The following is a 24,698-nucleotide window of genomic DNA, read 5'->3' as shown; positions in this document are numbered from 1 at the left end:
CTTATTAGCTTAGCAGATATTTGATTAGCAAAGCGATATTCCAAACGATTTTATTCTTGAATTTATCTTTATTTTGATTTATTGTACCATTTCCCGGAGTTTCTATGTTTACTTACAGGACACCCTGTATTTATGGAATTATTTAGAGCTTTGGAAAACTATGTCACATTAAGTATTGCTTGGTACACACTTATTTTTAAAATTCCATTTAAATCCATTCAGTAAAGACTTTGCATAGCTTTGAAATATCAGGAAAAACTACTGACATTTTTCGGGACTTCTACCACGGTTTCCTTATTTAAAATCTCTGATTAGTTAAAATCAAACACAACAAAAGCCTTGGAAAGTTAGCTTTCAGACACCTTTCATGGTCTGCTGTAGCCTACTCTATTAATGTCTGGGGACGAGACGAGTTGTTAAATATGATATGTACTTTAAAATATTCCTGGTAATCCAGGACCCTAACCTTTGGGGCTCTGTAAACTGTCTGTCTCTTGGCTATTAGGGGTGGAACACGGACACGAACTAAGATTTAAGATAAGTTTCTTCGCGATAACGAAGTTACCACTAATGTAAAATTTGTTTCCCTACTAGTAGTAAAAATATCAAACTTTTAGCAATGCTATTTTGTCACCAGCATGGTAACCCATAAGGTTGGCCTTATGGCCATAAGGTTGGACATTGGTGTCATCATTTTTTATTCTTAGTTTGTTCTTGTTTTTGAGCATATTTAATTTATAAAGCGATTCTGCACACCTACAGGCTGGCAAATATCTTTCTAACAGTATGCGTATATTTTCTTGCCATGCACACGAGCTGAGAAAACAGGTTTTCAAGGGACATGCTTGTCTATTAATACATATGATGATTTGAACCAATTTGGCAAATTTATTTATTTTATATAATCTTTTCTTACTTTACGAAAAAATCACTTCAATGTAGCCCATTAAAATATCTTATGTTAATAAAATAGAAAATAAATCTGACAATTGTAAGGAAATTGTTTAGTGGAAAGCCAATAGCTATTAGCCTATTCCGCAGGTTTGCTGCAGCGGAGGGTTTTTATAATACTTAATGATATTTTCGTGGGCTTACGTCAGAAGCGTCAATACGATTTTTGTTAGGAAACAGTCAAACCAGACTATGTACCTAGTATTTATATAGTGGGTTCTTGTTAATATTTAATTTCGACCTTTTAGAGAGCAACATTGGATAACCCAATGGCAAATGGTATTTGGGTCTAGAATGTATCAGCCCAGATTATTTTTAAAGTCAAGCACTATAATAATCACTAGCCTACCTAGACAATTTATAATATTTTACAAAATTATTAACAGTATCAAGTTTAAATATAGAGTTTTTTTTTGTCCTAGTACGCTAGGTTTGAGCCCGGAATTGTGTTTCACATTACTTCAGGCTAAACCTAGGGGTTACGTCATTATCCCTTAGATAAGATAAAACCCATTGGTGATTTGGCGGGTTTTGAACCCGGGACCCCAGGAACCGGAGTCCAGCGCTCTAACCTAGATTAGCTCGCTCCCCCAAGTTTCAATATACAGTAGAACCTCGATATCAAGTATCTCACGGGAACTTCCACAGACTTATTATCAAGGTTCTACTGTACTTGTGAAACTTGAAATCGTCAATCATATTAGAATTAGTAACTGTTTATATAGTATTTTTGTACTGTTGTCACCTGGCGAATGCAAACTGTATTATTGTTACTTTGGGCTGATAAAATGATTAAATTTGATTTAATGTTAAAGGTTTGCAATGAGTAATATAAAACCTTAGGTCGGAAATGACTGGTTTCAAGGACCTTGAATCTTCTGATTGGGGTTCCAATGTATTACGTCACTGACCACTTGACAAATCCCTTGTTTTAGCATCACTCTAATGAAGCGTGCCACAGGTAATGGCTAAGTCTCCGTGCCATGCAGCCTAAATGGCACGCGGCACGGCGCGGCTGCATGGAGACTTGTATGCTAAATGAGGCCCGCGTCGCCTCCAGTCTAGACTAGGGGCTCCCGCCTGTAAACACATTACGAGCATGTAACTTGCTAATGGATAATATCAGGCTATTAAAGTATTAGTACGATTTAGAGAGCATCGTAGAATCACGTATAGGTTTTGGTTGTGAATTGGACAAATTTCCTTGTACAGAGATACATGTGAAAATAATGAGGTACTGTAGTTCATTTTTGCCACTTTGGAAAAGCAACTGAACCCAAATGAATGAATTATAAAGTGAGATGAATTTAGTAGATTGTTGCGACAAAGATAAGCTGTTTTATTATTCAGAACAATAATAAGAGCTTTTTGCATTATGAGGTTGTTTGCCAGAACCCCCCCCCCTCCCCCACAAAAAAACCGATGTTAACAAGACCAGTTAAACCTTATACAAAACCAATGACTAGAAGTATACATACAATTCAAAGAAAACCTGCAGACCAAGCGAATTTCCATCTACCTGGTTGAATTTCAAATCAAATATTCCCTTAAAATTGTTGAACATAATTTAAATGAACTTTAATAGTTCCTTAGGTTTGCTACAGGGAAGGTAACAAAAAATGTTTTTGTAAAAAATATTGATAGGTTAGTATGTGTAAAGAATAAACAAATTTCCCAAATTTTGTCTAAATATATCCCTAAACATGCAAAATATAGTAGTTTACATAATCTTCATAAAATTAACATAAGACTTTTTTTATTTATTTATTTTTTTATTTTTTTTGTATTTTCATTAGTATTGGGAGTAATGTACTAATTTTAAGTGCTACAAAGTAGTTTAGAAGGAAATTGTGATTTTTACTCATAAACCCTCCATTAAACACAGTTCAGAGGTCCATCCGATCATACTGGTTCGCAAACTTGTTAGAATAATATTGTAGGTTTACACTATTTACAGAAGTTCACAAAAATTAGCTTTTTTATTCAAGTGGTCGTGCTATTTATCCAAGTTTACCATGAGTTCCACGGTAATAGCTAATTCCCTTTATGGGAAATTTTCGAAAAATAGGCACTGTGTGCTGTGTGTTGTTTGCAAGTATAATTATTGACTTTTATAGTTAAGTATAAAATAATTTGTTTTTAAATGACTTAGAGATTGAACATGATTTACGATTACAACGACTGGGTAACGCATGTCTTTATCTGTTGTTGTATCGAGGGCGAGTGTCAATCTAACCGACGAACCAGATTCTTGAATCTATCTATGACGTCAGCCTTTTCCCAGATAGATTCATTAATTAACAACCAAAATTGCCATCGATAACATTTGGAAAATATATTACTTTATTCAATTTTTTTATATTTCACACTCCGAATTGAATCGTAATATAAGTGTAATATTATAAATGAAACTTGTAATATAGGTTTTAGATTAATAAAACCGATACGGCACCACTAATGCAGGAAGATTACTGCACCAATTAAACAAAATAATAATAATTCTCCTACAAAATTTAACAAATACTATTGCAACAATACATGCATCTGTTACAAAAAACTAAACAAATCCAACAATATTATTCCATTTATTTTTCCACATTTCCCAAACTGGGGCGTTAACAGTAAAATAAACGGAGGCAAATTTAATGAAACCCAAAGGAGGGGGGAACGGAAACAACAAAAAAGCTTAGGTAAGTTTCGGTTGATACAATTACATGGAATAACTTTGCGCTTACAAAAAGCTCTCCCATTGTAGCCAGCGCGGCGCTCTGATTGGTTGGAGGTGCGCATGCGCCCCTGACCTCGCGGAGGGTGGGGGAGGGGTGGATTTTTTCACTTATTAGCTATTTAGGTTGGGGGTTGTGGAGGGGAAGTTAAGCTGTCAATCTATTCAGTCAGTGTGTCCGCGTCTGTCTTCCTGGTAGCGTCTACGTCTGGACTCGAACTCGCAGCCTCTGACTATGATGGACCGACATATGGTGTCAGCTTCAGTCGCCGCTAGACCGAGGGCTGTATACAGCATTGACCAGATACTAGGCAACAATAGACCAGAAGGTAAGTGTTTCATTTATTTTTTGTGTTATTTTCTTATTTAACCACTGAAATGGGTTAATAAAACTATTTAACTTTACGTATTTTTCTTTTACTATCGCTAGTAGTTGATAACACGTTCCCATCGGTTGTTATAGTTGGCGTTCGCTAACCAATAAGATATTTAATCTACGTTTATGTCCAGTTTTAAAAGAAATTGATGTAGTTTTATTGAGCTACCTGCAAGTCTGTTGGTGTAAATTGCTGTTTTTTGTCGAATACGTTAACTTTTTTATCCGAGCCAAACTAAATTGATAGCTTGTTGCGGACATCTTTTGTATCACATGATACATTATTGTACAAACAGAAAAATCGAATGGTATCATTGCGTGATTGGCTCATTCGAGTTCGATGTTTATTAATTAATATTTGGTTGGCAACAGCTGTACATTTAGATGGGATGTCAGTCGCATTGAGTTATAATTAAAAAAAACCATGTACGTTAAACCAAAAATGTAGTAATGAATAGTTGATTCTTACAAAATTCATAAATGAATAGAACGGGAGCATATTATTGTTATATCAATAAATAAAAAGATCATTTGACCTATACTCTACACAGTGCGGTTTTTAAACACAACCCAAGTTACTAAAACTATGTGTTACTGTTTAACGACAAAACAAGCTTATGTTGGTATCCCTGTTTTCTTTACTCCATTGAGTCTTATTTACAATAAATTCACAACAACAATAAACTATGCAACAATGCAGCACAGCTGATGCAACAATCAGCTGATCGTTAATGAAGTATAGAAAACAGGTAGGTTTATTTCAACATAATATTTTGTTTTCTTCGTTAAAAAGTGTCCCTTGGTACTTGCAATTTTGATAGCAATAAATAAACACCCGTATAACCACAAAAACCTTCATATATTTTGAATTCAGATTTAAAACTAATAATGCATAACCAATAAATTAGCTTAAGGAGATTTATAAGGCTTTATGTTTAAGGTTGTAAGGTTAAATACAAACTATTTAACCGATAACCCTACCTGTACGATCACCAAATATTATGTTTGTAAACTAATCATTTAAATTGTACCTGTTTTGACTGAATTTCAAATTAAAACCACCCCTAATGCGCCTGCAGTTTTTCTGATACAGCTTGACGAGCTCTGCTGCTTGTCAGAAAGAGGGTCGCTTTTGTAGAAGGGGTCGAGAATTAAAGAATTGCGTGCTTCTGTTTGTACGTTTTGGGTTATCTACCACTCATGTACTTGAATGGTGTTAGAGTACGGAGTGGTATGGCTTTGTATAGTGTTTTTGAGTAGTTGTTTCAAAGAAACACTATAATTTACAAAACCTCTTAGACATTTAGGGTTTCCACCCATTTAATCGGGTTCAAAAATAGTCTATTAATTTAATTACACTTTGTTTTACGTTTAAAATTGGTAATTGGTGCGAAAAAATATTTATTTGTTAGGTAAAAATTATTTTCAACGAAAGTTTCAATCCGTACAGAAAATTTGAAAATAGTGTTTGTTTACGTAAAAGCGGTTTGATTTTGCAGTTTGAATCTTTGGAGGTTTTATTCATACTGTACTATTTAATAATATGACAGTACAACGTTTCAATTGTGATAAAAACAACCTTCACACAAATCAGTTTTGTATAAATCCTTTAAGTCATACCACGAATATTTATTTTATTATTTAAATAATTCCACGATTTAAAGTTTAAGACAAGCCATTATGATCCCTCGATATAATGAAAGAATTACCAAAAATAGAGGTGTTGAGTTAGTAGTCGAATCCAGAATATAGTACAATGATTATTGAATTAATAAGGTCCATTATTGTGTCCTTTGGTCCCAATTAATTAAAGGACCAAACTTTTTAGACTAAAAAAACTGTTTCAACAATGACAACAATGAGAAACCGTTTGGCTCTCATTTTAAAGAGACATAAATTTGTTTTTAACACGGGGAATATACAATTAAAATTTTGTAATCCGCCGAACGTAAAACGACATCAGTAACAACAAGTTGAGATCTACATTTTTTTGCTTTTGATGTATTTCTTAGCTATTGAGATCACTGAAATTTAAATATTATATAATTTTAATGTGTATTTAATATAGTTTCAGGTTACTTTGTGATTTAGGCTCTACAGTTAAGTTGACTGTAAATTTTAAAGATGTGTATATTATTCACTATGTGTATTATCTTCATAACTTTTCACGAGATTTAATTTGAAGCTTAACGTCCCTATACATGATTAGCATAAATCATTATTTCAAATCAGGAATATTTATTTAGCCACATTAGGGTGCTATGATCGCGATCTGCACACAACTACACGTTTACACAGTACATTCATCTATATATAATCAAAATGGATTCTAATCATATTGTAATAACGGTGTAATCACATGGGGTTGGTCTAGTGGTAGAGTGCGGGGCTTCGGTCCCCAACGTCCAGGGTTCAAATCCCGCCAATCCCCAATGGGGTTTATGTGAAAATGCCGCGACCCGCTAGGCCTGAAGTAGTGTGAAAAACAGTACCGGGCTAGAACTAGCGTCGTACTCGTAGGATGTGAAGGTGGAAAAAATCACATTGTAATGCTTAAAGCGTATCCCCCCTGTCATATGTGGGCACTCTTGGGTGCGCGAAAGTATATTTTACCGTAGTTCAGGATGAATTTCACAACTTGTCATACTACAACCAACACATGAGGCAGTGCGTGATATCTAAGATCTTCATTCATTACAATAACATGCCATGATGTAAAAAATACAATTGTCAAAATACAGCAATCCAATTGGCTATTGGTTTTATGAAAGTCAATGTGATGTATTTTGAAACTTTCAAACTACAAAAACCAACCAATCTTACGTTAAGTAACGATATGAAATAATGCGTAGTGAATTAAAAATATGCACTTTTAACTGCAATAAGAATTCTGTAAAACTGTCAAACTAAAAATGTTTTCATTTGATGACTGATATGCCGTCAACTAAAATTAATAACCAAACTTACGGAAATCATAGCTTATAACTGTTTGTATAGTAATCACTTTCGAAATCTCACACCTGTATCTTGGCCCGTTATGAAATTCGACCATTACCTATCACAAGGATTTCATCCGTGAGAAATGTATAATCTATAACATTTCACTAAGTGTAGATGGCGAGTAAGAGGTTTAAGTAAATTTCAAAGTCGTTAAGTTTAATCTCTCGGTGTAATGCTCTTAAACGTGTGTTAATCTCGTCTTATGGAGCGGAAATAATTATATATTTGCGAAGTATTTGCATTGACTTTATATCTACACTAGACGTCCTATAGTGTACTGTAATCCATCGCGTAGATATAAAGTCAATGGTATTTGAGCAGAGTGCGTGGTAGCATTGACTTTATATCTAAAGTCAATGGTGGTAGTGAGAAGTAAGCTAAGCTTAACGTATATGAATGTGGTGGTTGTTGAAAAAAATCGCAGCTTTGGCATTAGCTTTTAGGAAACAAGACGGCGTATTCCCAATAAAGTACTTTAAAAATGGGTTGCAGTCCAGTCATAGAGAAATTCTAGATCTAGTTTCAAAAGTCCAACCTCAGTATAACGAATCTGAAGGGACCGAACTGAATATTCGTTATATCAAGGATTTCGTAAAAACGAGGTTCGTTATATAGAGGTTATGTTTGCAGGAATTTCGCTAAGACGAGGTTCAGAACCAGCGTCGGTCAATATAGGTCGGGATTAGTCATCATTAAAACACAATTAAAGTAGCATAGGCTACTATACTTTACAGTACAGTGTTTACATTGTACAGAAGAACCTAAATTATCCGGCATAATAAAGTGGAGGGATCTTGAATATTGCGCAATCATGACAATGGCATTGACCTTGGTACAGGTTAAGAAACTGTAAGTTTAAAATCACAGCTTGTTCTAACCCTCCTAAAACCTAGCCAAACACTGTATTACGTAGTCATGTCATAGTCATAAATCATGTAAAGAATAAAACAAAACAGTAGTATGTAGAAAGTTTTGTAAGCTACTGCTCGTGATAGGCCAGTAGGCTACTTACAGTACAGTACCGGTACTGATTTATCACAACAGATGACAGGAATGTCAATAATAATCATTAACTATAGCATTGGTGTTGCTAGTTGAAACAAATCGTATTGAAAACAATACAGTAAATTATTAGATAAGTCATTATAAATGTGTATAATCAATAGCCAACTTAAAGATAATAAAAACACTCGAAAAAGGAATGTTAAAATAACGATGTTGCTATTCTTTCTCTTTGGTTTTGTTTTTATATTCTTTCTTAGGTTTCTCTTTATCCAAAAATTGTACAATTCACCATAGTTACTTATCGCCCAATCACAGCTTACTAAAACATTACGTCGTCATCAGTCCTCAGTGAATGAAATCAGTTCTCAGTTGCAACATAGCGCGCGCAGCGACAGCAGACAGCGATGTGTAAAACGGAGCAGACGAATGTTGGCGCAAGCAATGACGTCACCTTTCCATTGCATTTGATAAAGAAACAGATTTTTCAAAAACAATAATGGGGTGGGGGATTTGTTATATCGAGGGAAAGACGTAGACAATTCGTTATGCAGAGGTGAAATTCGCAATGTAGAGGTTCTGACAATGATAAATTCGCTATATTGAGGTGTCTTATTTTAGCCGAAATCACGAAAAATTCGTTAAATCAAGGTCGTTGTTATGGTTTGTTCGTTATGTAGAGGTAAAATATACATTGTGTCTTATGGAGAGTTCTAGGGGATTTAAAAAAATTCGTTATATCAAGGAATTCGTTGTATCGAGGTTCGTTATATCAAGGTTAGACTGTATCAACAAGCTGTGGCTTTTCTCAGGATCGGTAGCCTTTTGTTTATTATTATCGCAATATAGTCAACTCAAATAGAACTGGTGGTTGATTAATATAAGCTGGCCTATTTAATAACATTACCTTGACCCGCCAGTTCTATTTGCTTTAACGTATTTCTTAAATGCTTTCAAAATCCAAAACGTCATCGTATTTTCATTTAAACACTTGTTAAAAATTGAATTCCAACATTTTAAATGACCAGATTTATTTCCAGTCGAATATTATATTTGATACATATATTGACAAGCTACAAATTAAAGAAGAACAAAGTAAGAAGAACAAAACAAACTGAAATACAGGTGGCACTGGAGAGAAGAAGAAACATCATGATTCAGAGATTCCGTCAGTTTTATTAAGGCAGCGGTAGTGATAGACAGTGCTGGCCAGCCTGTACAGTATTAATAAGTTTTACAAATTTGTATTCCATTTTAACTACTTATAAACATGATAAGTTTCAATTATTGTGACTGTGGTAGTTTTTTTAAGAATCTATCGACATACCACAATGTATTAATACATTGATGACGTGGTTGCATACAAAATGGCCTGATGAAGTGCCAAGGAACGAAACTAGTTGTCATACCACTGTGGTAATAATTTTATTTTATTAGTATGGCTATGACCATAAAATTCTCAGTAATTTACCTTGTTCACAAAATTATTTCCTTAAACCCTTTCAAAATCCAAAACGTCACTATAATTTCAAGCACTTGTCAAAAATTAAATTTCAACTTTCACATCTTCATCGCCTCCTTCAGAGCCTACACTAAGCACCATGTAAGCCGCTTATTTTACAGTTAAGTTTTGCAACATCCAAGGCGCGGTTATCCAAGATGAGCGTAAATATTTAAACCATTGGCTAACTCCGGTGATATCGTTCAGTCCCATGTAAGCGGGGATTCCCTTACTGAAGGGGTTAATCTCAAATCCAATATAGGAAATTGGGACCACTTTCACAACTAAGCTTGGGAAATTCGCCTGGGTTTTACCGCTCTATGCTCGACTAATAGTTTAATCGGATCGCGGTTAGCTGTCGCGTGGATATTAGGACTGTATTTATAGTTGCACGTGTGTTGGTGATTTAAAGTTAAATCGTGGGAAAGGTCAGTGATATTTAGAAACTGGACTCGGTTTCTCTTGATTGTGAGTAGAAAATTGTACAGGAAGAAAGGGTGGATTAGTGAATCCTTCCGCAGCAAACCTACAGACTTTTCTGATTGAATTTGTACTACAACTGTTCAATAAGGCCATGTTTCCCCCTTTAAAAAACATATTAAACGAGTACTAAGGTTTCCTGTTATATGGGATGGAGAAGTGTGTTTTTTTAATAATAACAGAACAGGATTATAAATACGTTTGCAAAATTTTATCAAAATGCACTCATAAACTAACATACTAAAACAATTTATTTCCCTCCGTAAGAATAACATGGGCATTTTAAATGTACGGTTTTATTAAATTGTCAATTTTTCTAGTCAAATAAGAATAGTCAATTTTAGTACAACATTTCAATAGTCTCTTTAATTACCATTTTTCTTCATCATATTGACAATATTAAAACATGTGATAATTAATCACAAATAAATTCACAAATAAATTATACATAGAAAGATTAATCAATGGACACACATATATGAAATTAGTCATTAACAAGTTTCTTTGGAAGTTTGTTTCCATAAGCTTTAAATGTACAAGAATACTTCAGCATACGAAGTTTTATGTTTTTAAGCTGTACAAAATGGCTGTAATGAGATGATAATTTGCTATTTCCATGATCCAAGGGTAAACAAATTAATTTACAAAATCCATAACACACCGTTTTCATTGCTGTTTCACAGTTTTTACTTGAAAGTAACGAAAAGTCAAATTTTCAAAAATTAGCCCAAACGATTTCAATTACATTTAGGTATGTTATAATAGTTTTGACTCTGAACAAGATTGGAAGGTTAAAACACCAATTGCTGTTAAAACTACTGTTCAAAAGTTATTACAAAATTTTTGAATTTCCACGCTAAAATCCATTAATTCCCAAAAAAATTGATTAAAAATCACTTGACCAATTTTGACTCAAAACCCTTCCATGTTATAGTTATTTTAACTCTAAACGTGTTGCTACAACCTATTTTGTGAATATTACGGTTACAAATTAATTTCCTAATAAATTACCAAAGTTAACTCTCACTGCTTACCCATTTCTATGATAAGGGTTGTTGACAAGCTAGCGGGAGAAAGTTTGTGTTAGATTGCTGATACCGTTCATTTATCCTATCATCAATATCTTTGAACGTTCAAATAACTCAACTGATACGTTCATGGTTTCCTTAAACTCAAGACAAAATCGATTTCGTGCATTAACATTGTTGTTACGATTCTACATACGCTAACGTAATTGTATTTGAACATTCAACTCAATCAGAGCTGATACCATTATTCACGAAGGCGCAGCGTAGCGGGGCTTAACTTATCAATTACCTAAATAACTTATCACAATTCCGACATCATCTGAATTACCTTTGACAGATCGCAGCCCACACAATACAGGGTAATGTTGAAGCCATTATTGGGAATTTATTGAAAATGCTGCAATTTTCCTAATTGCCCAGATTGAATCGCGCGGCTGCGATATTCTAATTGGAATAGATTATTCCCCCCTTCCTTCTCATGGTCGATTTTATGGTTGCCGTATTTAAATCTTTATTGCACGTTCTAGTTTTAATTTGACCGAATCAAACCGCATCGCAACCATGGCTGCGGTCCCGACGTCCGTTTTGTACGTATGATTTTCCCTTTAAAAAGGTTTTGCGGAGAAAAAATTATCTACATTAGTTGGAATGTGCATCATTATGCATATTTGCAAATATTTCAATGCAGAAAACTTGCGAAACAATCTTAGTTATGATTCATTTTGGTTTGTAATCGTTTTAGCGAATTTCCCATATAGGGAATAAGCTATTACCGTAGTACTCATGGTAAGACCTGGACGCGGGACCGATTTTTTTTTCGTTTTGAGGTCCCTAGAGGCCAAAAACACCATCCGTTCAAATTCATATATATATATATATATTTATATATATATATATATATTTATATATATATATATATATTTATATATATATATATATATTTATATATATATATATATATGTGTGTGTCCGTTAGCACTATAACTCGAGCAAAAATGATCCGATTTTGATGAAATTTGGTACAAACGTGTAAACCTACGTTTATTCGAACGAGTTCGCGATCTAGCATGATCGGACCATGGGAACGGGGGTTTACGGGGGGTTTTATGGGGTAAAAATAGGTTTTTCCTATTTTTTACCAAAAAAACATAAAATTTAGCAATTTCTTTTCAAACCATTTTGTAGAGCTTAAAAAAACAAATAATTTAGTATATTGAAGCGTTATTATGCGCCTAATGGTTATGGAGAAAATTCAAAAAAATTGTAAATTTAAAATTCCAATGTTATTCTTAAGGAGAATAAGTAAATTGTTGTAGTTTGCTTGTTTATTAACATATTTTGATCAAATTTGGAAAATATTTGTATTTCTTACTAACTATTAACATTTTACAAAAAAAGAACAGTTTTACCCTCCCTGATGCAGCAAACCTAAGTACTTGTTAAACTAATTCTATTTAAATAGGGAATAAATGTTATATTTTTAAGTAGACATTTCAGTGTAAATCAAATCAGTCAAATGGAAATTCGCTTAGTCTGCAGGTTTGCTGCGGCGGGGGTATTGAGAATTTCAATCATTACGGTAATCGTGGATTTTTAAATAGTTTGTACTCAGAAAATAGATAGACTTAATAACTGCATTGATCTTATAAGCTATTTTTCAAAACTGTCTTGAATCAGGGCATATGAAATATAGTTAAAAAGGGGTAGAAAAGAGGCGGGGAGAAAGAACATTCTGCTATGGAAATAGTATTTTTTATAGACAGATAGATAAAACATTTAATTGTATGGACCAAAGGATAGCGAATGCCATAAAACTCACAAACTTGATTTCTCTCAGAAACAGATTTGCTTGGATCAAAACAAACTATCTGCCCAATAATTTATATTTCTTACAAAATACTCATCCATTATAAATGCATCGATAAAATCTAACTTCTTAAACTGCACTTAATTAAAAATTTATATTTTCAAATATAGAACCAACGATTACAGTCATTATTTCTACATTACCTTTAAAGATGATATTCACATTTTCAACACTATTCTCCGAACAGATTAAAGTTTTGGATTCGAAAGACCTCTTTGATTAATTCGAAAACCAATTGCGATACGAATATAAGTTGGAATAATACGGAATCTTTTAAAAATAAAGCCCTTTTATGTTTCATACTCGTGGAATGATAAAGTGATGTGAAAATACAATCCTCTTATTGGAAGTCTTCTGATAATGATGTGAGACTGTAAAAGAACCCGATTATATTAAAGGTCGAAATTATGTTAAGGATTATATGTTCGGAAAAAGCCAATTCGATAAGCTTCTTGCGAACGATTACCACCCTTTAGCAGATCATTTCAGAAATAAGAAACAAATGAATGTTGTTACGTTCCATATATTGTGCTCGAGTCCTCATTATCGATGTTTGAAGCTTTGCTGTTTTCCCTGTTCTTTTGCGAAATTTAAATCTCTTTATGTGTTATTTTTATTAGATTCCATCATTATTCTCCATTCTCTCCTTTTGTGTAATATATGGAAAGTACGTAGATAAGAGTTAGATAGTATTTAGTCCAAGGGTATAGTTCATATTTTTATCAAACTAATTTGCACCAAACAAATTCTTACTCACAATTTTTGTATAACTTTGGTGAAAAAGATAAAGCATTTTTGATTCTGATTCTGTTTCTGATGTACATTTTTCATCATAATTAAATATCCCATATTACTTCTTCGCCCAAATTTAACCTGCCATTTTCAAAAAAAAAAGTATAATTACCCAAAACGAGCAAGGATTGTGCTGCAAACGTCCCCCCAAAAACAGCAACACTGTTTCAAAACAGTTTCAAAAATATCTACCGACTCACGCACTCTCCAACGTATGCACACAGACAACACACATCAAAATCTTACTTACGCACCGTTGCACATCAACCCTTAAACCGCAGGGTGTTAACCGCTTATTTCCGCCCCGATGACGCCCAGATGCTCATATTTAGCCCATTTTGTCACGGGATTACAGCATGTATGCTAGCAGGGGCCTGCCTTTGTATTCTTACACTTCTATGCGCTCGTGTAAATATTGTAACTTTGATAGCCCGCGGTTTCCTTCATAAAGGGGCCCCGCAGGATAGTAGGCCTAATATTGTGGTACTGGATACTTAAGACACTTGAGGTTTGGGGCGTGGTGTGAATGAAAGGGGTATGAACACTTTGTGGGTAGATGTATTGTTTGAATTTTGAAATATTGTTGAAACCTCATGAATATACACTAATAACATAGCAATCGGTAAAATCAGTCATATGTATCAATATACAATTATCTATATAATTAATACGCTACATGAAACTTTGTCGGTTGAACTCCTCCGCCATTTCTTAACCGATTTTATCCACTGACGTCTCATTGGAAAGAGCGTGTCGCGTAGATTTGCAAACTGGCCTTACATTTTTGAAAAAGTCCCTTGGGCTCTGCCCCAGTGGCTTTGAAAGGTCCCATGTTATCCTTATGAAGAACATAATTGTTTACATTTTGATCAGCTGTATAATTTAATTGCTGTTATTCATTTTTCAATCCAATTAAACACATTGAGTACATTTATTTACTATTTGAGTTTGTGTAAACATAACCCCCAAGACGGATCGTGTTAGTATGGTTTTATCTCAAATTTGTGTATTTATCGTCGTTTTGTGTGATGACGGATCGTGTTAGCATGATTGTAACTTAAATTTGTGCATTTATCGTTGTTTTGTGTAGCTATAATTTGTTTATTCCCAAAACGACTTTTCGTTCTCAATTGGCCCTCTATCAATGACCTGTGTTGCCTGTACAGCGAGGCATTTTGAGAAGGAGAAAACCGGCCGGAATGCTTTAGGTTTATCAATAACGAAGATAAACATGGTCTGAGTAACACACCGGTAATCTTTGAGTTGACTCTTTTAAACACATTGTATGACTGTTATTCGTTTTGAAATAACTCCTGTAATACTTTGCAATTGCTCGAATTCGAGCAACATGTACACTAGTATGAATTAATTTGTAGTACATAGTTTACTGAGTAAATAGTAGAATTTTCTTCCTATACCTCTTCTTGGTTCTTATAACCACTTAAAATATTATCACTATACAGAATTAACAAACAGCAAACAATTGTTGTGCTAAATAAACATAGCCTATGATGAACACACCCACCACAGCAAACCTGCAGACTAAGCGAATTTCCACCTGCCCGATTGGATTTTCACTAGAATATCTCATTTAAACCGTTATATTTATTCCCTATTAAATTAACATTAGCTTATCGAGTACTTAGGTTTGCAGCTACAGGTAAGGTGTTAAAGTATTATTTTTGTAAATTGCAAATAGCTTAGTATAAAATACATTTGGCACACGAATTTAACGTTTATTGTTTGTTATAAGTCTTCGTTAGCTAATGTTGTCTAGTATTTCCCAGTGACCTAAACATATAGTGGTTTAAACAAAAGTGCTTTACAAACGGGGAGCCATTTTATATACAGTATACCTTATATTAACACTAATGTGTGCTTAAGCTCACCAGCTCAGTATACGCTGGACAACTCTCGGTGTAGCGTTTTGGCGGGAGACGCGTCACATTTTGCCGCGTAACCATGGCTACCAACCCCATTGTTTACTTTGCCCAAGAGTGTCTGATTTTTCCCCGCTAAAGATTTCTCTGCCTCCCCCGCTGCATTTGTTTCTCCACTGGGGTCAAAGTAAAACTAAAGCGTGGTTTCCAAAATGAGACACAACTAACTTTTTATTGCCATGAATTAAAATGAGTTTAGAATTAATATTTTGTCAAGTAGCTTACAATAAACCATACATTACTTTCGAAAAACTACATTAAGTCAATACGAAGTTATTTCAGATATTATTGTATAATTTTCTATACACATTTAGCGTAGCGAACGAGCTAACCTGAAGGCAAGTGAGCGGAGCAAACGAGCTCCAACCTAAAGGTGAGTGAGCGTAGCGAACGAACTTCAACCAGGACGTGATTGAGCCATGCGAACGAGCTCACTTGTGAAGTTAAACGGGGCAAAGCCCGCGAGTACAGCTAGTTGTTTTATAACCACAACTTTATCCAAATTGCACCAAATTTAAACGCAAAACCAAAACTTCTATAACAATAATATATTTCTAAATAATGAAGCTTTAACCAGTCAAGTATTTTATTAATCCAAATGAGGTTAACCAATACCCAAAATATCCTGTATTAAATAATAAATACTAGTTATCGAATGATTTATTTCACCACAATTCGTTTGGACGAAGGGGATCTCCCGTAAATCAAAACATGTGGCTTTTAACAAAATACTGCGCTGATAATGGTTGGTTAATTTATTAGAATAGTTTTTCTCACTCCCCCATATTTTACATTTATGAAGTATGCTATTAAACAGTCTATAATCCATTACTGAAAATGAATATTCCATTGATGTGATTGGCGAGTAAAACTAGTATAAAGTTCTATACGCTTTTCAAACAATCAATTTGACGGGTTTTGATTGTTAATTCAATTTGATTTATTAAATAAAGACCAAAGAATCCAACGAGGTATTGCTCGTTGGTTACATGTATTCATTACGGGGACTACTTTATATGCCAGTGAAATAAACCTTAATTATTTTTAATTTTATTTATATTACTTCATCATGGCGAGGTACCCAGCATATCATGTGGCAAGGAAACCATTTAAGTCTCTAATTAAATTTAACTTGGTAAAAACTAGACTTATTCTCAAGTTAAGGATAAAAATATATATACAAAATAGTATTTATAGGAGTCAATTTGGTCAATTTTGTTTGTCATCTAATGGAAATAAACGTTCGGTTCTTAATTCTACACGGATTTATAAAAAAATAATGGCATATGGATGTAACAATAATATTGTCCTTGTCAATATTTTCTCCTAAACCAACAATTATGTGAAACGAAACAACTAAAAAATATTAAGGCAGTCCAAAGATGAAAAAAATTATTCATCACATTTTACTTGTTTTAATAGTAGACAAAAATACACAAAACTACTATTCTCGATGGCACAAAATCAAAGCCTACATAAACGTACACCTCCTACATAGATTGAAATCAAAGACGGTAACAAAATAAATTTTCATTAAAACCATAGACAATTAATTGTGTCTACTCCTTTAATCAATGGTAAACTTCAAGGCTAAATTTGAGTCCAGCTCGATGCATATGCAGTATAAATAATATACAGTATTTAAGTTTAATATACAGGGTGTTCAAAAAAGGTGGGGACATATTTTACCTAGTGATTCCTTGGGTCAAAATAAAGAGAAAATCACGTCTAACATTTTTTTCAAAATGTTAACGAAGCGATTTTGGAAAAAATGTTAGACGTGATTTTCTCTTTATTTTGACCCAAGAAATAAAGAGGTAAAATATGTCCCCACCTCTTTGAACACCCTGTATAAATCAAAGACTGGTAAAAAAATCAAGTTTAAGAGCGGTAAAATTAAATACAAAATTTATGTCCAGCTCCGAAACCAAATCAAAGACGATAACAACAAGTTAAAGAGCGGACAGCTACGGAGACTTGGAGCTTCCTGACAGGAGATAATTGGGAATCAAACCTATTGAGGGATGAGCACAAGGGTGGGGGAGGCTATTCATTATATTTACATGCAGACAATTAAGTGCCTAGTCTGTCAAAGTGGGTTTGATACGCTTTATCTACGACCAGTCGACCTTATCTTATCACTATGTCGCCACCCTCAGCTTTATTACCAATTACCCCTGTATACGCTCAGGAAACTATTTGATTAGCTCCCCTCTACATCGCGAAACCAGCCGTCAATAGTGTTTAAATACGTTTGAGCTAACGCTTTATCACTTAAAGTGGTACGGGTTGATTTTGAAAGTAATTGTGTATTGTGGTGTATCACAATTTTTTGATTGTGAAAAATCTTTTTGTGATGCATTGTTTTTTTAGCTTCGTTTTTTACTGGGTAATAAAAACGATGCCTGCTAAATACTCTTATTTATATTTCTAGTTCTTTACTATTTAGTACACCATTTCACTTCACATTACAATTTTCATTAGTTGACTCTCCTTGTATAACTATTTAAGTTTTGAAATGTAGAAAATCTTTAAGGTACAACATGCTCATAAGAGTAAAATACACTCTAAGAGTCACTTCTGGGATAAAAACGTACGTTAAGGAAGTCTTAAAGTATTTAAATCCTAAATTATATTTTTTACAGTGAAAACTCTGCAATCGCAATCAATCAACTTCATGAGTTTGAGTTTCAAACTACCCTTACTCACGATGGTTTACAAAAGTGAGGACAGTATACAAAAGTAAAGTAGCATGGTTAAAAGTGCAAGCTTTGGTTATGCTAGGACCCTGAGCCCCCCCCCTCCTAGAATACAATACAACACGGTTATACTTTGTATATAACAAAGGACCTCCTTGTTCCAGAAGCTAAGGACGTGTTGAGCGTCTCGGAGTTGGACGCTGGCGGATCTGCGCCAGAGGACTGCGGCGCAGGAACTGACGATGACGTCAAACCGCGCAAGATCCGGCGCAGTAGGACCACATTCACAACCTACCAACTGCACCAGCTGGAGCGAGCCTTTGAGAAGACTCAATACCCAGACGTCTTTACAAGGGAAGAGCTGGCGATGAGGCTGGACCTTAGTGAAGCTAGAGTACAGGTAAAAGAGCTTTCTGGGTTTATAAATTAGATCTCCTCAGAAACTCTGACTTGTTGTTGAAATTTCTGATTTTTTCGACTTTTTGTTAATCTAGTTAGGTTTTAAACCTGTAAGGTGACATCAGATGTCAACTTTGTGAAATTTCCTGCCTTCCACCTGAATTTATTATTTCTTTGTCAATTGTTTGATCAGAGGTTTTCTAATACATTTTAACAGGTGGGTAAAAAATAACTATAATAATAAGCCACTAATTGACCGGAATATTATTTTTGAAGACTCTATTGGTGGTAAAAATATTTTAACAAACGAAAAGTCACGTAAAAAATCAAAAACTCAAAAAATCAAAACCCAAATTAAAAAACAAAAATAAAAAACGTAAATCTGGAGAAACTCAATTGCAGCAAAATAAATGCTAAACAATTATAAGGGTGTTATGTACAAACGAAATGATTCCCTACTTAACAACAAATATATTGGGCATAATTGCTGACAAAAGGAATACAATTAGACATAACATAGAAATCTTCAAAATATATTTTTAGAAATATAGTTCTGCTACAGATCAAGCCTAGCGTATACTTTAGTCGCTCGTGTCGCTTATGTCAAGCTGTATGTCGCTCGTGTGAATCCTGCCTTAAAATTTAACCTTTAGAAGCAGTTGAAGGCTGCTAAGTACTCATAGAAACAGACTGTACAAATATTATGTAAGTAAATATATAATTTGAAACAATCCTGAATTCAATTGCCTACAGTTAAAACACCTAAATAAAAATACGCGTTAAGGTAGACTCAAATAAAATACAAATAAACTAAATTTAGTCCGACTTATCATCTACATTTGTTTGAATATCTTCGAAAAATAGTCAAAACTGATCGAATCGTTGTAAATTGAAGAAAATATGCTTTGTATAATTTGCTCGGCAAAGGGTGGTGAATCGGACCTAATGAGTCTAATGCTCTGTGAAGGCTTTACTCGCCACAATACAAGTGGATTCTTCCAACATGTTTTTATTGTTATCGAGAACATTTCTGCCAATTACACCTTGAAAAGAAGCTCTTGAGAGTTTTATTTTAGTCTGGTTTGAAATAATTGTTCGTCTAAGTGCTCTTGAAAGCCACTGATCAAATGCAGTCTTGGTTTTGTATTTAACCTAATTCTTTGGACTAAAACCAATCTCATGCAATACTTTTCCGTATTTTGACGGATACAATTTTTTTGGTGATTATTTTAATCTACGATTAAGCACTTTGGATATTCATAAGGTATTACAAAGGAAGAGAAAAGCACATCTAATAAAGATAATGAAATAAGATAAAAAACATTATTTGTTGACAATAGTGTTTACTTGTCGTAAGGATAACATACACAAACCTTAGATTTTTTCATCAGCATCGGAAGTGTATTTGTCATATTCAAATGCATTACGTTATCTACTGAACAAATCCTATACTACGTAACAACAGGTAAAAATAATTTCGTACCTACTGATCACAAGAAAAATCAATCATATGTAAAAAAAAACATATGACTCGCATCACAGAATATAAATTATCAAAACAATTCCTCAAATCAAATTAAACCAACCCGAATTGTTTCCGTATTAGCAGCTTAAAACAATTAGTTGACAGGCAAAATATGAAATTATGTATAAAATAAATTGTGTATTACGTAATGCCATGCTATTAACGATAACCTAGAAGCAAAATCGATCACATAAAAAACATAGCTAAAAACAAATTCTGAAACATCAAAACGTGTTCTCAAAACGCAGTTAATTTTCCCAGAGATCTGACCCTATTCACTGTCACATAGGACAGGATCGACTGGGAATACGAACACAAAATCTGACAAATCCTCAAAACAAATTCAATCTTCTCGGAACGCTACGCAACTTTAACACATTACCTGACAGGATCACCAAGCAATTCAGCTAATTGCCCGTTAATGTTATAAGTTGATAAATAGCTTATACAGTCGAACCGTGCAGTTGACGGGCGCTTAGCTTAGGACGTAATTGAGCGCTCGGACCAGAAATTAATTGGTTGCTCCTCTTTTGTAGTAGACCCACCGCTGAGATCTGAGGGCTCCCCCATCGTCCATTGCGAGCCTTGTCAATTAAAAAACGATAATTACCCCGTAAGTGACACACGCAGATGTCCTACCGGATTTGTTGACTTTGGGGAGGATTGCTGGTGAAACATAAGTAATTCCTTGGACACTATTTTCCCTGTTTTCAAACCTTGTGAGATCGGGGAGCGAGCTGGTGTGGTTAGAGCGCGGGACTTCGGTACCTGAGTCCCCGGATTCAAATCCCGTCAAATCACCAATGAATTTATCAGTGATAATGTCACAAACCCTAGGTCTAGCCTGAAGTAATGTGAAAAACAATTACGGTTTCGTGCCTAGCCTAGGACAAAAATATGCTAGGATCATTTTAGTTTATTTGCTAGATACGGGTGATTGAAATGGCAAAATTAATGTTTTGCCAGGCTAAACTTAGTCCGGTTTGCGCTTTCATGCTGTTGCATGTAAAGCGAGTTGAGATAGTGAAAAAAACCCAGTTCTAACAACCTTGTAACTAAAATAATCGAATTCCAAACAGATAATAAGCTAGATTTATAATTGAGATTTGTAGTTTAAATAGTTTAAGTGAAGCTCAAATGAAGCTTTGAAATTTGACACAGCAAAGTCAAAATTTTAATAAGATTTTAAATATTTACAGTTTCAGTAACATGAATGTAATGCTAACTCATAACAAATGTAATTGATTTTAATGTCTTGTTTGTCTAGATACGCACCAACAGTTTCCCATTTTCCATTAACTGTTTACTGTATACTGTACTGGATACTGTATTAAGAATTTGTTATAACAGATTCTGAAAAATACGAGTTTAGCTATCCCAAAATCTATGTAGATTAAACTATATTTTTATAGCAAAACAGCAGAGTGCGTATTTGAAAGAGATGAGTAAATGAAGAGATTTAGATTGACGAGACATATTTGTTACTGTTTAAGGTCAGCTGGATTTTTGGTCAAGATCACATTTAAAGCCCTCCGGACAAGGACAGCTAGTTACAGTTTATAACAATACAATATTAGCAAATTTGACTTGAGGATCTAACTGGTAATTTTTTTAAACCAAAATAAATCCACAGCAATTATTCTAAATTATTAAGAACCCGATTGATCGATACAGAATACCGTGAATTCGCTAAGCGGATTAACCAAAAACTACATTAATCCGGAATCGCCCGGTAATTCCCGCTTTGTCCGCCAGAGTGCCAGATGGTCGCCCCCGCACTGAACAAGACAAAGCGCAAGTGGCAATTATCTTTAACAATTTTAAGGCGAAGAATGGACTAATTACTTTTTATTACAACCTTTTACAGAGTGCGCGGGTGTACTAATTAATCTATTGTACACCACTCGGGCTTCGGCAGGGTTCGCGGGACTTCGGAGACGTTCGGAATGGAAACAGACCCGAGTGAATTAGGGATAATTGTAGCCCAATTGAGGTATTAGGCGACGCAGGGCTAAATTGCTCGGTGATTCTGCTAATTCGACAGCGATCATTTAATCCATTGTGACTCGATTGCCTATTGTTCGGTGATAGTGACAATGGTAGGATGTCCAAATCGCAGCCCTAAACCTCGCATTACGCTCGATATAGGGTTGTAGGGTTTGCTAGAGTGCTGGGGAGAGCCTCTTTATTCATTTAACTTCACCTCGACTCGATTCTTTTATTCGATAAAAGGAGGTTCCGTTCCAGATGCTACGGTGCGGTTTTATATGGAGTGTGGAGTTGAAATTTGGTGGTGTTGGGTTTTACGCTTTATTTTGTGGGTACTTTTGAACTAGACTTATTTTTGAATGAGTTCGTGTCTAGTTAATTTTTGTATACCTCAGTAATATTTTAAAACCACTATCTAAAAAAAACTATAAAATATTCTAAGTTGTATTATGTTTAAAGTTTGAAAATATTGTGATGCAAAAAATATATTTTTTATATCGAGCAACCATTATAAAAACAATTTTGTAATCAATAAGGTTTGACAATACACTTAGGTATAACAACAACAATGTCTTATAACAACAACAATGAACAATCAATGTCTTAATTTAACCAGAAATTGTTATATTAGAGCCTACTAGCACTATATTATTGAAAAAAATCTGTTACATCAATTTCTTTATTACAATTTCCTTAACTTATAAATAAATAAATAAAATATTTTATAAATTTGCTGAAGGTCATCCCTTTTATTTTATTATTGGAGTAAAGGACAGTTAAATTTACCAACTAATACGAGTAGCCTATTGTCATCAATATTGTTCAAACACGTTTGAAATAACGTTATGTTTTTAAATTACTTCCTTTTTAAAAAGGAAATAAATTAATTATTCAAGCTATACTTCCATTTACCCCGCCTGAATTTCTACTCTTAATAATACACAAAGTGTAAGCAAATTATTAATTATAATTAAATATCTTAAGACTTAATGTAGTTTCAAAACTGGTTCTTAAACATTGCTTTTTTTCCAGGTGTGGTTTCAAAACCGTCGAGCGAAGTGGCGCAAAAGGGAGAAAGCGTTAGGACGAGAAACTTCAGGCTACATGCATCCGGACCAGGCGCAAGGTGAGGCATTGTGTTGTATTAATTAATAAATTAATTTGAGAACTATAAAAACAAATCTCATAAACAAATATAGTTCATTTTTGGTTAGATCGCGGGAATTCAGTCCTGAAAAACAGGGTTCAAGTCATCACATTCACCAATGACTTTATTTTGGATGTCGTATGGATAATATACAAATTTCCAAAAAAAAGAAGTAGAAAATATTGTGTATGCCTACAATTTTTAGACAACACATTTATTTTTGAATAGTTTGTCCTTTTGTCTCTATGTGCACAACACGTTAACTCCAAACAAATATTTTTTTCACCTATTAATAATGTTATTTTATGAAAAAAATGAAATTAGAAAGACCTGTTATAACATTTTAGATACTTCGAGATGTAAAATGGTCAAAGCACAAGTTAGGCCAAGGCAGCGATGTCTTTTGTTCGCTTCCTAGCATCTGCCATTAAATGTTATCTGTATTGTACTTAACTATTGTACTGTACCAGCTCAAACAACTTTGCTGAACACTCTCATATTGCACAAACTAACAACTAAAGACCACACGAGTAAGTTTGTGAGTTGATTTATATCAATGTGTAAAATTTCAAAAATTCATTTTAAATTATTAACTTTTCCCTCCTTTTCTAGGTTTCCCGCCAGAATTGGTTCACGCACAGCTGGGTATGCCATCCCTGGCTCCAGACCCTTTCTGGCCTGCCCTAGGGTTCAATCCTGCCGCGATGTTTGGTCTCTGGAACAAGACTAGTGCTGCGCCCCTACACAACCTCCTGTCCCACTACATGCTAGGGGGTGCCATCCCCGTGCTGGGGGCGTCCTTCCCCCCTCCACCAGACCATCCCCCGACCCCTAGTCCCCCTGGGTCCCCTTCGGCGTCTCCTGACTCCAGAACTTCCAGCATTGCCGCTCTCCGTCTCCGCGCCAAGGAGCACCTCCTGGATAGGCGACTGGGAGTAGCAGGACCTTCGGACACGTCACCGTCACCCTCCGCCCACGAGACGTAGGAAGTGATAAGAGGGGTGTTTTCAAGGTTTTAAACGGTTAATGTCCGAGTACACAAATAAGTTGTTTTTATTGAGAAACGCTTTTTAAATTGCGTAATATATGTTTGAAATATTTATCATTGATAACGTAGAAAACTATTTACTTAAAAACAATGGTATAACCATAAAAATGTTGAAAATTAATTTAAATATTTTTGTTAAAAACCCTTTATATCTAATAGTATTCAAAATAATTGTTTAACTTCATGCCTAATACTTTAACGAGTAATCTGTCTTGGACGTTTTAAGGTT

The 24,698-nt window shown here is 34.4% G+C and overlaps 1 protein-coding gene across 1 annotated transcript; it reads left to right on the top strand.

Annotated features, from left to right (window-relative positions):
* The first annotated feature begins 3,866 nt into the window (after nt 1-3,866).
* On the top strand, nt 3,867-24,530 carry LOC128996891 (homeobox protein aristaless-like). The gene is made up of 4 exons (XM_054422418.1): nt 3,867-4,005; nt 18,526-18,761; nt 23,307-23,400; nt 24,034-24,530. The coding sequence occupies exons 1-4, from the start codon at nt 3,912-3,914 to the stop codon at nt 24,405-24,407; spliced, it is 798 nt and encodes a 265-aa protein (XP_054278393.1). The 5' UTR covers nt 3,867-3,911; the 3' UTR covers nt 24,408-24,530.
* The last annotated feature ends 168 nt before the right edge of the window (nt 24,531-24,698 follow it).

This window comes from Macrosteles quadrilineatus, unplaced genomic scaffold (genome assembly GCF_028750875.1).
Source record: "Macrosteles quadrilineatus isolate MER2022 unplaced genomic scaffold, UCM_ALF_1.0 Scaffold_6__1_contigs__length_79288215, whole genome shotgun sequence".
Taxonomy (NCBI): Eukaryota; Metazoa; Arthropoda; class Insecta; order Hemiptera; family Cicadellidae; genus Macrosteles; species Macrosteles quadrilineatus.
The sequence above is the reverse complement of the archived record's forward strand: the minus strand, read 5'-3'. Positions and strand labels throughout refer to the sequence as shown.